Genomic DNA, 13,326 nt, shown 5'->3' with positions numbered 1-13,326 from the left:
AAGCCTACCAGCTACTTGTGTGTTGACTAACTGGTCCTGACCAGTTCAGCCACCACAGACACGTTTCTGGACCCATATGGTGAGAGCCAGTGCTCTCGAGGCCCAGAGACAAGACAAAAGCCTGCACTGTGCAGAGGTGTTACCTCCTCTCCCAGACAGGATTGATATTCCAGGGTGGGGAGCTTCAAAGGCCTTGCCACCTTTGAAATGCTACCAAGGTCTCTCCAGATGGTGGAGATGACCAACCCCTCATCCTGACCCCACCTCTGGTAGCAGCACAGGTGGTAAAATTAGTTAAATTAGGAGGAGTGCCCACTTCATGCCAGTCCCACCCCTAAGGTGGCTGAGCTGAAGTGTACACTACTTTTTAAATTCCTCCATCTTGTTTAGAAGGAATTAGGCCGCTAGGGTTAAGGTTATGAAGAAGGGTATTGACCAGGTTTCAAATACTTCACTTCAAGGGCTATCAATGATTCCTTTTGTTCGGATTTTGTCCTAGATGGGACCTGTTAGTGATCACATAAGACACCTCTCTATGCTCACATCTTGCTGCTAAACTCAATACCCAACTAGGGAATCCAAGAGACACATAGTCGTCAAGAGAAAAAATGATTTTCAACCACAGCAAGTATCTTTAAGCAGGCAAGATAAACTGATTTTAAAGTAATCTAAAGTCTAGCTGTATCCTTTTCTATGGAAGAATATAAGGTCTGTGGGTGATAACGTGGAAATGTCAGATGTGTCACAACCATTTATTTAGTACATAATCCAAAGTAATTCTGTTTTTGTCACTTTAATAACATTTTCATTACTATCCAGTGTAACCCATTGTACCTACCTTAAAACAACGTGAAGCATGCAAGGATTCAAACTTTTGCCTAGCAGGTTTAATGTACGCTAAGCTATTTTACCATCAACTTAACTTGTGACCGTCACATTACAGAAGGCTCTCTGCAACAAAACACATTAAACCACTCAGTCATATTAGATCAAACTGGTCATGTTCGCAGCATTACCTCTGTGGTGCAGTGGACAAAGAAGAAAATCCTTCCATACAAGCACTAAATGTATTTTCTTTAAAAAAAAAAACAAAGTCAGGATGTTGGGGAATAGCTTCCCTTGCTTCTTTGGCTCTTCTTTGTGTTTGTGTGTTGCACAGCACATGTTCCACGCAATGTTCCACTGCAGGCATCTTACTTCTCTTTAATGCAATGGACAAACCGGTCCCTTACAATATTCTTTGAGCACTTAACCCCTTGCTCCTATCCATGTAGGGATCCCGACACTGACGAATGCCCCAGACCTCCCAGCTCGTAGCGTGGGCAGAAACATGTTGGTCTCCTATTATTATTTTTAGACCCCTTGAGTCATTATCCTCAATGGAGTCCTAAACTTTGCTTTTATCCTTGCCTGCAAACACCTTTATTGAAAAACCGTCAAACCGAACAGGTGATTTGCAAGGTAATTATATTATTATTTACTCATCTGGATCCCTTGCATTGTCCAGATAGATTCAATTTCAGCACTCCCTCTGCTGTTCTTATAACAAGGTTGAGACCGCCCATGTAGTATCATCTTCCCTGGGTGGGGCTTGGTGGTCATATGATGAAGCATGACACTATAATGTGTGTGAGACCACCTAGTCCGTTAAAGGAACTCCCTCTAAGACACAGCCACTTCTTACACTTTTATCCCAGTTCGACATTATGCTTCATTGTAGCGCTACCTGAACAGGGCCAAATAGTCCCATTCCGTTGATAAGTCCCCCACACTGTTTGTGTATGTACAGTTTCTAGTTCAAACAGGAGTGTGTGTGGGGTTGAATTAATCTTGATATTTTCTCTTTGTGGTATAGTAGAACAGCACACTGATGTCACACAAATGAAATGGAGAGCAGTTGGAGCCATTATGCAACAACTGTTTTCACTCTGAGCTGACCTCTGAGGGCATAATACTGACCCTGAGGTCTGATAAATACAGGAGAGGTACAGATGAAAAAGGGGGAATTGACACCTTTCCAGTGGAACACCTCTTTCGTGAATCCAACTTGGTATATTCCCAGGACTTTCATCCCTAAACATGGATCCACTCACTAGACACCAGGAATACTTTTGGGTAGAAGAGTGAGCAGCTCCTCAGGGCAAGTGCTTCCCCCCAAAAAAATCACCAGTCTTTCTGATCCCTGGAGTGGTGATTTCGGGGGAGGGGGGATACTCCCATTTACGCCTCCCTCCCTCAGGTGGGCACAAAGCCCACTGGACCATCAGGGCTTACATTTGCTTTTAAAAATGAAGGGGTGGGGTGGTCCATAAAAGCATTAAGCCATCCCCCAATCCAAAATGGGAATACAGTTTTTCTACCCCTTGGGGGCAGACAAGGGTTTTGCCCCAATCTGCTCTTTGGAAGGGGGCAAAAATTCCACTAGGCACCAGGACAAATGTTTAAATAAAAAGAAGGGGTGAGGATGCCAGGCATCAGGCCATGCTAACTCTTCCTAATGGGCCTCTGGAGCAGATTGGGTGTTTTACCCCCAAATCTACCCCTATTAGACACTAGGAAAAAATTGTAACTCTGGCTCCCGGGTGGGTGACAGAAAGCCCACTGCATACCAATTATGTTTTTTTTTTTAAAGAGTGAGGGCAGGTCACTTAGGACTCAGGCTATACCCCACCCTGCAAAGAGCATAGCAGTCTTTTCATACCCTGCCCCTAGGCGAAAATATGGTTGTTTCCCCACAATCTGTGCCCAGTTGGATAGGTGGGGGATAGAAAGCTGAATGGTTGCAAGGCATAATTAAAAAACAAATAGGGTGGGAAATGTCCTACCCTGACAGCAGGCTGTTCACCCACCCCCAAAGCCTCAATAGCCCCTCAGGGCCTAAAACATCGCCATCCCTGTGACAACTGAGAGGACATTTCGATTCCTTTGGGCAGAGTTTTGACATATGGTCCAGCAGACTGGGGGTAAATCCTAATTTCTTCTAACTTACAAAAGTGAATGCCCACACTATTTAAACTCTGGGTCGTCCAGCAACCAGGGAATCCTGTGAACTCTGGGCATTTCTGAAAACTATTCAGGGAGGTGATATTTTGGGGAATAAACCTCTTCTGGTCTGAATGTACCAACTCTAGTACGAGAGGGAGCTCAATTATGATCTTGCTTAAGATTTTATATTCTGAGAAGAGTAATGACATTGGCATATTAGAAAATAAGTAAGTAGGGATCCCAACCGGACTTCTGCAGTGGGAAAACCAGTGCTTCAAACATGTTACTTACCCTCAGTAACACCATAGCTGGTAGAGACTCTATCTAGCAGCAGTCTTTACCTTAGACTATTCCCCAGGCATCAGAATGGATCCAGACATTTTTTAGCATAACCCCTGCTCACTGGTAAGTGGCATCATTCAGCTCAGTGTCATTTACACCTACATCACAAGTGACATAAATGATGCCTATAAAGGTGTCACCCCAGCGATCTGGCATCAGTTTCTTTTTGCAACATTCCATGCTAGACTGGTTTACGTATCAAACTGCCTTAGAAGGGTGACCCTTACACTGTAAACAGTTCGCAGAGCGTGGAGGGTTGGAAGGTCAGTAAGGAAGGAATCTGCAGCTTGAGTTTCTACCAGATAGAGTGTTACCGAAGGTAAGTAACTTACTTACCTTAAAATCGATCCTCAAACATTACCTGCCTGGAGGTGGGACTGTGAAACTGCTGTTAGACCCAAAACATCCTGCTGGACGGAATAGGCAAAATGGCAGTCACAATGGACCTGACCCTCTAGGCAGTAGTATTCGATAAACATGTTCAAAGATGCCCGTGTTGCTGCCTGACAGATGCCCAGGACAGGGACTCCATGAGCTAATGCAGTGGTCTCAGCCTTTGCTCTGGTAGAATGAGCTTTCAAGCCCTGGGGGCTACCTCTTGGCCAGTGGTTAGCAGATCTTGATGCAGAGCACTATCCTTCTTGAGATGGTCTGTTTTTGCACGGCCTTCCCTTTCTGAGGCTCAACATAACCCACAAAGATCAGATTGTCCACTCTGACCTCTTTGGTACAATCAAGGTTGAACAACAATGCTCTATTTGGGTCAAGACAGTGGAGTTTTTTAGAAGGGTGAAGTGGAGCAAAGAAGGTAGGCAAGGTGATATTTTGGCCTATATGAAAGGGTGTCACTACCTTTGGAAGGAAAGAGGGGCGTGTTTGAAGAACCAGATTATCTGAATAAAAGGTAATATAAGGTGGGTGCACAGAGAGTGCCTGCAGTTCACCAACCTCCAGGCCAGCATTATAGGAAAGCCATCTTAATGGTTAGCAAACAGAGTGAGCAGCTGTGCAGCGGCTCAAAAGGCATACACATCAGAAAAGACAAAACCAGGTTTAAGTCCCACTGGGGCATGATGATTGGCCTGGGAGAAAACATATTTTGTAGATCTTTGAGTAATCTAGGTAAAGCAGGTGACTTGAACAAAGATGTCTGGTCCGGCAACCGCAAAAGTGCTGAATGGGCTAATAAATAGCTCTTAACTGTCCTTAGAGCAGAGTCCTGCTGTGCCAAAGATAGAACAAACAGCAAAACCTGACAAAGGGGTGCAGAAAGAGGGTTAATGTTCCTGGATGTATCCTATGCCACAAATTTGTACCAGGGGCAGGCATATATTGTCTTGGTGGCTGCTAGAATAATATTATAGACTTCAGGGGCAAGGACAAAAGCTGTCATCTGTCACTGTTCAATCTCCACGCATGAAGGTGGAGGGTATGCATGTATAGGTTAAGAAACCTCTCCTGTTGCTGCAACAGAAGGACCTCCTAGGGGTGACTTCAGCATGTTGATAGTGATTGAACAAGTGCAGGAAGTCCGCCGTAGTTTCGAGGTGGGAGATAACTGCCTGGAGCGAGCCCAAGTGAACAGGAAATTGTTGAGGTAGGGGAAGACTGGAACCCCTGGCCTCTGCAAGTGTGCTGAAACCAACACCATGACCTTAGCGAACACTTAGGGGGTGGTGGTAAGGCCAAAAGGGAGCCTGGCAAACTGAAAGTGCTCTTGGTCCACCGTGAACCACAGGTAATGCCTCTGGGCAGGCAGGATGGGGATGTGGAAGTATGGGCCCTCCAAGGCTATTGCTATCATCAAGTCTCCAGGGTCCACAGCAGATAGAACTTGAGGTAATGTGAGCATTCTAAACTTCTTATTTGCCAGGAAGAATTTGAGAAGGCACAAGTATAGGATAGGGCGAAGGCCTCCATCCTTCTTAGGCACCAGAAAGTAGCAAGAATAGCAATGATAACGTACTTCTGATGCCTACAATCTCTTGATGGCTTCCTTGGCCAAGAATAACAGATGGAGCAGGAGTGATAGCCCTCCATCAGCTGGTCATAATTGGGTGACATGGGTGGAAGGGTGTCCAGAAAGAGGATGGATAAGCCCCTTGTGACTAACTGTAGAACCCACTTGTTGGATGTAATTGACTGTCAGTGGTACAGGCGATGACGTAACAAGCCACCTGCACAGGATGCCCTGGTTAGAATGAGGGCAAATGAAAGGGGTTTTGAGGTTGTGACTGCCAAGACAGTGATGGACTGGCCCAACCTCTGACTAGTGGCCCCACATGGTCCTTGGGAACTGAATCCTTGGCGTAACAAGCTTGAAAGCCTGTGGGTCTTGGTGACTCTGAGGGAATGAACACAGTTAGAAGCTCTACCCATAGCCACAGAAGGAGTGGAAGGCAGATTGGGGTTGATGAGGGGCTATGTAAAGCCCAAGGACCTGGTCATAGCTCTGCCGTCCTTAAAGTGCTCCAGCGCCGAGTTCAGCTTCTCACCAAAAAGGCGGGAGCCATCAAAGGACATCCCTGGAAAAGTCAGTGGTTCTCAGCTAGTTGTGGCGCCTAAGGGCCACCGTTGATGAAATCGATCTGCCCAGGGAGTCTGTCATGTCCAGGCCATACCTGATAGTGAACCTTGCTGCATCTCTCCCATCAGCATAAGCTTGGGAGACTACGGCTCAGGCATCCTCTAAGATTATAGGCAGCACTTGTGCAACTAAATCCCAGATTGTACGAATGTATCTGCCCAAGAGGCATGTGGTGTTCACTGGCCACAGTGCCACGCAGCAGGACGAGAACATCCTCTTTCCAAAAGTTTCAAGCCTCTTGGATTCCCTATTCAGTGAAGTGGTAGGAAACACGCCAGGGTTGACTCAGGAAGTGGAGGCTTCAGCCACCAAGCTCTCAAGGGTGGGTGGTAGCTGAGGTAACTGGGGTCACCGGGAGCAGGACGATGGTGGTAGCATTTCTCCAGTGCGCAGCCGCCGCTGTGCAGGGCTTGGACCAGGCCCCAAGTAGGACAGCTGTAAGGATTTCATTAAATGGGAGTAAGGGTTCGATGGGGGTAACTCCAGGCTGAAGCACCTCCATCAAGAGGCTTGTATTGGCTGACACTGAAGATACCATAAGCTTCAGGACCTCAGCCACCCTCTGCACCACCGTGGAAAATGAGGCATCCTCTTCTGTAACCACGGTAGAGGGAGAGGCCAAACCAGTGTTTAATGAGGTGTCTAAACCACTGGCATCTGCCAGTTCCTCAGACCAGTTGTCCTCTCTGACATCCGGGGGGATGCTGCTATCCATAAGAGTCATCAGACCCCTCCCATTCGTCTCTCTCTCTCTCTCTCTCTCTCTCTCTCTCTCCAAGCTGTTGTATGAAAAAGCCACTGGCTCCAACTCAAAGGGCATGACAACATCTGTCAGCTTCATGACGGGTATGATGATGGGGATGGTGATGCCTTGGGGTATCAGTATTGGAGTGGTTGTTGAGGAAGGCTGCGGTTTTACTGCCCGCTATGCTCTGGATCCAGCACCAGATCTAAGGGGCCTGAATTGCACTGAGAGTAAATCTGCTGACAGGAATCCAGTGCAGGGTCCTACTGAATCAGCGGAGCCCAAAGGCTTTCCATAGAAATATGAAATGCAGGCATTATAGCACTCTTTTAGTAGGGCGGTTGCTCCAGCTCTAGGAAAGTCAGCGAGTTGTAGAGCAGACCCTGGCACTAGCTATGCAGAATAGCGAGGCCTAGAGTGCCTAAACTACAGCGCCTCGTCCAAGCGCATGGATGTGCTTGGCAAAGTGAAAGACCTCTTGAAGTTCTTCACTTCTTTCTGTGGGCCTTACCCGATGACTTGGATCGAGACGATGACCATAGGGAGTGGCTATGCGAGCTGTACTAGTACCTTCCACACAAGAGATTGCGAGCATCACAGTGTCGTCTGATGTCAGTCCTCACAGGTTTTGGAGTTGTGGTCCTGCACCACATTGCAAAAACCAGCTGGTTGTTATGGGAACATCCCAAGCACCGCAGAAGAAGAAATACTTTAAAAAGTGTTAACAAAAAGTTAGGAAAAAGTGAGTCAAAAGGTTTGCCAGGAGGCAAGAAGTTGCAAAGGGTTAAGGGTATTTCGCCAGCCTAGCAATCAGTGCAGATGTCTAAGATGTGAGCAGGAGAGGGACACCTTATAGATTAGAGTTTGTTACTTTTTGAGCGGAACAGGCCTGAAAGACTAATATCTTTATGCAAAGGCAGTCAGTAGCAGAGAGTCCAAATGTGCTTCCAGGCATTAATTAAGGCAGACGATTATGGATATCTCTAAAGATGTATGCTGGGTGGTATTATGATAGAGAGTCAAGGTGTGTAGTTTAGCACCTGAAGATACCCGGGAGAGGTACTACAGAACAATTAAAGGTCATCCACCATTTGGGGAGCAAATTGAAGATTTTCTCTGGAAGTCACAAAGGAATTTGGGTCAGAGGAAATAGCTCCCATATCCCACAAGCTTAGAATACTGAATGTGTCTCGATACGGGGATGGTACAGAATCCTCAGTCTTGGAGAAGTATATTTGCACCCATAGATACAACTATGCACTTTAAAGAGAGTGATACCACTCTATTAAATCTCCTCACACTAAAATAGTTGTGGCTTGTGTTCAATTCAGACTGAACTATTGTAATGGTCTCTACTTAGAACTGCTGTGTGCTGCATTCAAAGAACTCAAACGAGTTCAGAATTTCACAATCAGAATTGTTGCAGGCTCAGAACCTTTGACCAGTTTACTAGCTCCCACTAACAAACTGTATCATTGATATTCTAGTAAGGATGAAAAAATGAACTAGGGGATTTAAATCAGATCAGCAAATAAGGATGGAATGGCACCCTGATGCAAACAGAATTTATGTAGTGTGCTACTGCTATTTTTGCACTCGATTTAGTAATTGTGGTAAATAAGAAATGAGACACGAAATGGTAATAATGCACAATTTGTTGACGTTTTACAGCTACAGATGTGTTTGGCAGGTGCAAATACCATCAGATAGGACCTGATAAAACGTTGCTGCCCCAACACAGCAGTGAGCGCAAACCAATGTCACCTCTTAAGAGGAGCTATTGTAAAAAAACACAATGAGCTTGATTACCATGAGTGCTCTTTTATCCTAGTGCATGGGTCTAAATGAACGAGTGGCTAGTGCACTAACTAAGTTTATGATGGGGCTCTTTCATATTGTATTGCCACGTCACCTTTGGGTGAAGTAACTTTAGTTTAACATTTAGCACTCACTTAAAAGGATTGTATTTTGGGCTTTTGTTGTAATGATGCTGAAGTATCGGTACTAGAAGGTCAAAGCATTGCATTAGCTATGGAGGGAACAAACAAAATCACTCTAAAATGCTTAGTCATTTCTTAATCACATTTCTGACGACGTTAACATTACGAACGAAAGCAGGTGTGCAGTTTACCCACGGAACAGAAGGTGAAGTTTTTAAGCATGTGCTCAGAGAAAATAGCAGTTGTAGTGCCTCTGTTAATTGCCTGCTGAGAAAATTTATTAACCCTAATCCTTAAACAAACACTCGGCAACAATGCCTACCTGTCTTAAGAGCCTTGGCGACGTGTGTTTGTTGAAAATCTTAACAGCTACGTTTTCTCCTCTATATGATGCACGATAAACTGTGCCAAATCCCCCGTCACCTGTTTGTAAAGAGTAAAAGGGAAATTAAACGGATAATATATACATTGCAAAAGCAATACAAACTTTGGTTTGTCTACATTGAAAATTACACACTGGAAAAGTTACAACCTGGTTCTCTGTTAAGGGAATGTTCTTTGCTGTTATTAACAACCCCTCCAGGTGTTGGGTCCAGGAGCATTTTTTTTAAAAACAATACACATTGTTTGATGGTAAGGTAAATCGCAAAGAAGAGTTATCCTAACTATTAGGAGAATTGTATTCCTGTGAAAAATAATTGTAACGTGCAATCAGTGATGCATTAAACAGTGTTTTTCTCTTGTATTATATATGCACCTGTGCAGAGTGTAACAGGCTGTTATTCTTCAGTAGTAACCATGTAATATGATCCTATATTGCCCGGGGGTTCTGGCCACATCATAAACCAACAAGCAGAAGGCAGTGTGGTTTATAAATCTCACCTGAACCCCGAGATGGCAATACAGGACTATACTATAATACATTATCCATTCTGAATTAATTACATTATGTTTAGTGTGTAGGTATCTTGAAGTACAAGTTACTTACCTTCAGTAACGAAATATCTGGTAGAGACATATTCTAGTTGCAGATTCCTTACCTTAGAATTTTCCCCCAGGCGTCAGACTGGATCCGAGTAATACCCTTGCGCGTTGGTAGGTGGCATTGGTCGACTCCGCAGGCGTCGTAGGCGTCATGGTCGCCGTGATGACGTTGGGAGTAGTACATAGACGCCGCCCTTGCGCAGTGACGTCAGTTCCTTTTACGGACTTTCCACGCCAGAGCGCAGAGCCGCTAAGAACACTGATATTGGTGCGCCAGAGCTAAGGACCTGAAAGGGGGAATCCCTGTCACTAGAAATCAGTTCGCAAGTGGGGAGGATGGGTGGACGGTAAGGAATCTGCAACTAGAATATGTCTCTACCAGATATTTTGTTACCGAAGGTAAGTAACTCGTACATCTGATAGAGACTTCTAGTTGCAGATTCCTTACCTTAGAATAGATACCCAAGCAATGCCATCCTCGGTGTTCGGCTGCAAACTAAGATCATACTAGAAAGTCCTGCAGGACCGAACGACCAAATTAGCCGTCCCTACTGACCTGATTGTCCAGGCAGTAATGTTTAGCAAATGTGTGCAGGGATGCCCACGTAGCTGCCTGACAGATGTCCAGGACAGGAACTCCGTGTGCTAACACAGTGGATGCAGCAGTGGACCTAGTAGAATGAGACCGCAAGCCTTCTTTTTCGCTAAGGCGTAGCACATTTTGATGCAAAGAAGCACCCATCGAGAGATGGTATGTTTCTGCACCGCCTTCCCTTTCTTCGCACCCACATAGCCAACAAAGAGTTGATCGTCTACTCGGGAGTCTTTAGTACGATTGAGATAGAATGCCAACGCTCTTTTTGGGTCCAGACTGTGGAGTCTCTCCTCCTCATAGGATGGATATGGGGGTGCGTAGAAGGTAGGCAAAGTGATGGACTGGCCGACATGGAAAGGTGTAACCACCTTAGGAAGAAAGGAAGCTCTAGTGCGTAACACCACTTTGTTGGGGTGTATGGACAAGTACGGAGGTTTTGAAGAAAGGGCCTGAGGCTCACTCACCCTGCGAGCAGAGGTGATGGTGATAAGAAGACAGTTTTGAATGTGAGGAGCCGTAAGGGACAATTATGCATAGGCTCAAAGGGAGTACACATCAAGAAAGTAAGTACAAGATTAAGATCCCACTGAGGCATGATGAAGGTAGTGGGAGGAAATAAGTGGGTGAGCCCCTTCACGAATCGACTCACAAGAGGAGATTTAAAGAGTGAGGGCTGATCAGGAAGCCTAAGAAAGGCGGAAATGGCAGAAAGATACCCCATAAAGGTGCACATTGCAGATCCCTGCTGGGCTAAGGAAAGAATGAATAGAAGAACCTCTGAAAGAGGGGCAGATAGGGGGTCAACAGATTTGTTAGTGCACCATGCCACATATTTATTCCAACAACAGGCGTATATACAGTTTTAGTCGAGGGACGCCTGGCTGCCAAGATAACATTGCAGACCTCTGGTGGAGTGCCACCTTGGAAACTCCAATGCGCAAAATAGCAGGCCCGGCTCCGCCGGAGACCAGAGGCCTCTGATCTCCGCCTCTCCCATGTGGCCACACCAACCCAGAAGCGACGCATCTGTCACTATTGAGAGATCTGGTTGGGGAAGGGAGAGGGATCTGCCATTGACCCAATTAGGATTCGAAACCCACCACCGCAGGACTTTCGCAGTGCCATCCGAGATCTGGACCATGTCAGAGAGATTCCCCTGATGCTGCACCCACTGGAACTTTAAGTCCCACTGCAGAGTCCGCATATGCCACCTGGCATGTGCTACTAGCAGGATGCAGGAGGCCAAGAGGCCCAGCAGCCTCAGAGACTGCCTCACTGAAACCCAAGACCAAGGCTGAAAGATCGGAATCATAGCCTGAATGTCTTGGACTCGCTTTTGGGGAGGATAAGCCCGAAACAGCACTGTGTCCAGAACTGCCCCGATGAGAGGGAGCGTCTGAGAGGGAGTCAGGTGGGACTTCGGCACATTGATAGTGAACCCCAGCTGGTGCAGAAGGTTCGCTGTAGTCTGGAGGTGTGAGACCACTGTCTGGGGCAAAGCGTCTTCAACAGCCAGTTGTCTAGGTAGGGGGAGACTGATAACCCTAACTTGCGCAGATGAGCTGAAACCACCGCCATCACTTTCGTGAACACCCGAGGGGCACTGGTAAGGCCGAAAGGGAGCATGGTAAACTGAAAGTGCTCGTGACCTACCACAAATCGTAGGTAACGTCTGTGGGCAGGCAGGATGGGGATGTGGAAATAAGCGTCCTGCAAGTCCAACACTACCATCCAGTCTTCTGGGTCTAAGGATGACAGAACCTGAGCCAGGGTGAGCATTTTGAACTTCTCCTTCTTGAGGAAGTAGTTCAGGTCCCGAAGATCTAGGATAGGGCGCAAGCCTTTGTCCTTCTTTGGTATCCGAAAGTAGTGGGAATAACAACCACAACCTACTTCTGACACAGGGACCTTTTCTATAGCTCCCTTGGCCAAGAGAGCCGCGACTTCCTGGCGGAGAAGCACTAAATGATCCTCCGAAAGGGGATGGAAGGATGGTGGCATATGTGGTGGTGCAGATTCGAAAGGGAGTGAGTAGCCCTTCCGAATGATTTGCAAAACCTACCCGTCGATGGTGATATGTTCCCAGTGGGGCAGGTGATGGCGGATTCTGCCACCTACTGGGCGGGAGTGAGGGGACAGACTAGGAAGGTTTGGAGGCTGCTGCAGCGGCAGGGGTGGACTGGACAGACCTCTGGTTCCCAGACCCAGACTACGTGGGATTCCGCTCCCCCGGCCACGCATAGGCTGTCCAGCGTGCATGGCCTGGTGGCTGGGTTGAGGACGCGATAGGGCGCCCCTTCCGTGGCCACAATAGGGACAAAAAGCGGACTGTGGGGGGAGTGTGGCGTTAGAAAGGCCATGGGACAGAGCCGTAGCCATTGACTCCTTGAACCTCTCCAAGGCCGAGTGTAAGGAAATGCCTCCTTGGCATGGTTACCCCCTGACTTTTTGCCTTTGCTGATGCCAAGTTATGATTTGAAAGTGTGCTGAGGCCTGCTAACCAGGCCCCAGCACCAGTGTTCTTTCCCTAAACTGTACCTTTGTCTCCACAATTGGCACACCCTGGCATCCAGGTAAGACCCTTGTAACTGGTACCACTGGTACCAAGGGCCCTGATGCCAGGGAAGGTCTCTAAAGGGCTGCAGCATGTCTTATGACAACCTGGGGACCCCTCACTCAGCACATGCACACTGCCTCACAGCTTGTGTGTGCTGGTGAGGAGAAAATGACTAAGTCGACATGGCACTCCCATCAGAGTGCCATGCCAACCTCACACTGCCTATGGCATAGGTATAGGTAAGTCACCCCTCTAGTAGGCCTTACAGCCCTAAGGCAGGGTGCACTATACCACAGGTGAGGGTATACGTGCATGAGCACTATGTCCCTACACTGTCTAAGCAAAACCTTAGACATTGTAAGTGCAGGGTAGCCATAAGAGTATATGGTCTGGGAGTCTGTCATATACGAACTCTACAGCACCATAGTGGCTACACTGAAAACTGAGAAGTTTGGTATCAAACTTCTCAGCACAATAAATGCACACTGATGCCAGTGTACATTTTATTGTGAAATACACCCAGATGGCATCATAGAGATGCCCCCTGAAAACATGCCCGACTTCCAGTGTGGGCTGACTAGTTTTTGCCAG

The 13,326-nt window shown here is 46.9% G+C and overlaps 1 protein-coding gene across 3 annotated transcripts in view; it reads right to left on the bottom strand.

The window, feature by feature from the left end:
• LRRK2 (leucine rich repeat kinase 2) overlaps positions 1-13,326 on the bottom strand; it is a 1,446,345-nt gene that overhangs the window by 426,614 nt on the left and 1,006,405 nt on the right. For all 3 annotated transcript variants that reach the window (XM_069229760.1, XM_069229761.1, XM_069229762.1), the window contains one exon: positions 8,922-9,022. In XM_069229760.1, the coding sequence (XP_069085861.1) occupies positions 8,922-9,022 (101 nt within the window). The remainder of the gene's footprint in view (positions 1-8,921; positions 9,023-13,326) is intronic.

This window comes from Pleurodeles waltl, chromosome 4_1 (genome assembly GCF_031143425.1).
Source record: "Pleurodeles waltl isolate 20211129_DDA chromosome 4_1, aPleWal1.hap1.20221129, whole genome shotgun sequence".
In the NCBI taxonomy this organism is placed as follows: domain Eukaryota; kingdom Metazoa; phylum Chordata; class Amphibia; order Caudata; family Salamandridae; genus Pleurodeles; species Pleurodeles waltl.
The sequence above is the reverse complement of the archived record's forward strand: the minus strand, read 5'-3'. Positions and strand labels throughout refer to the sequence as shown.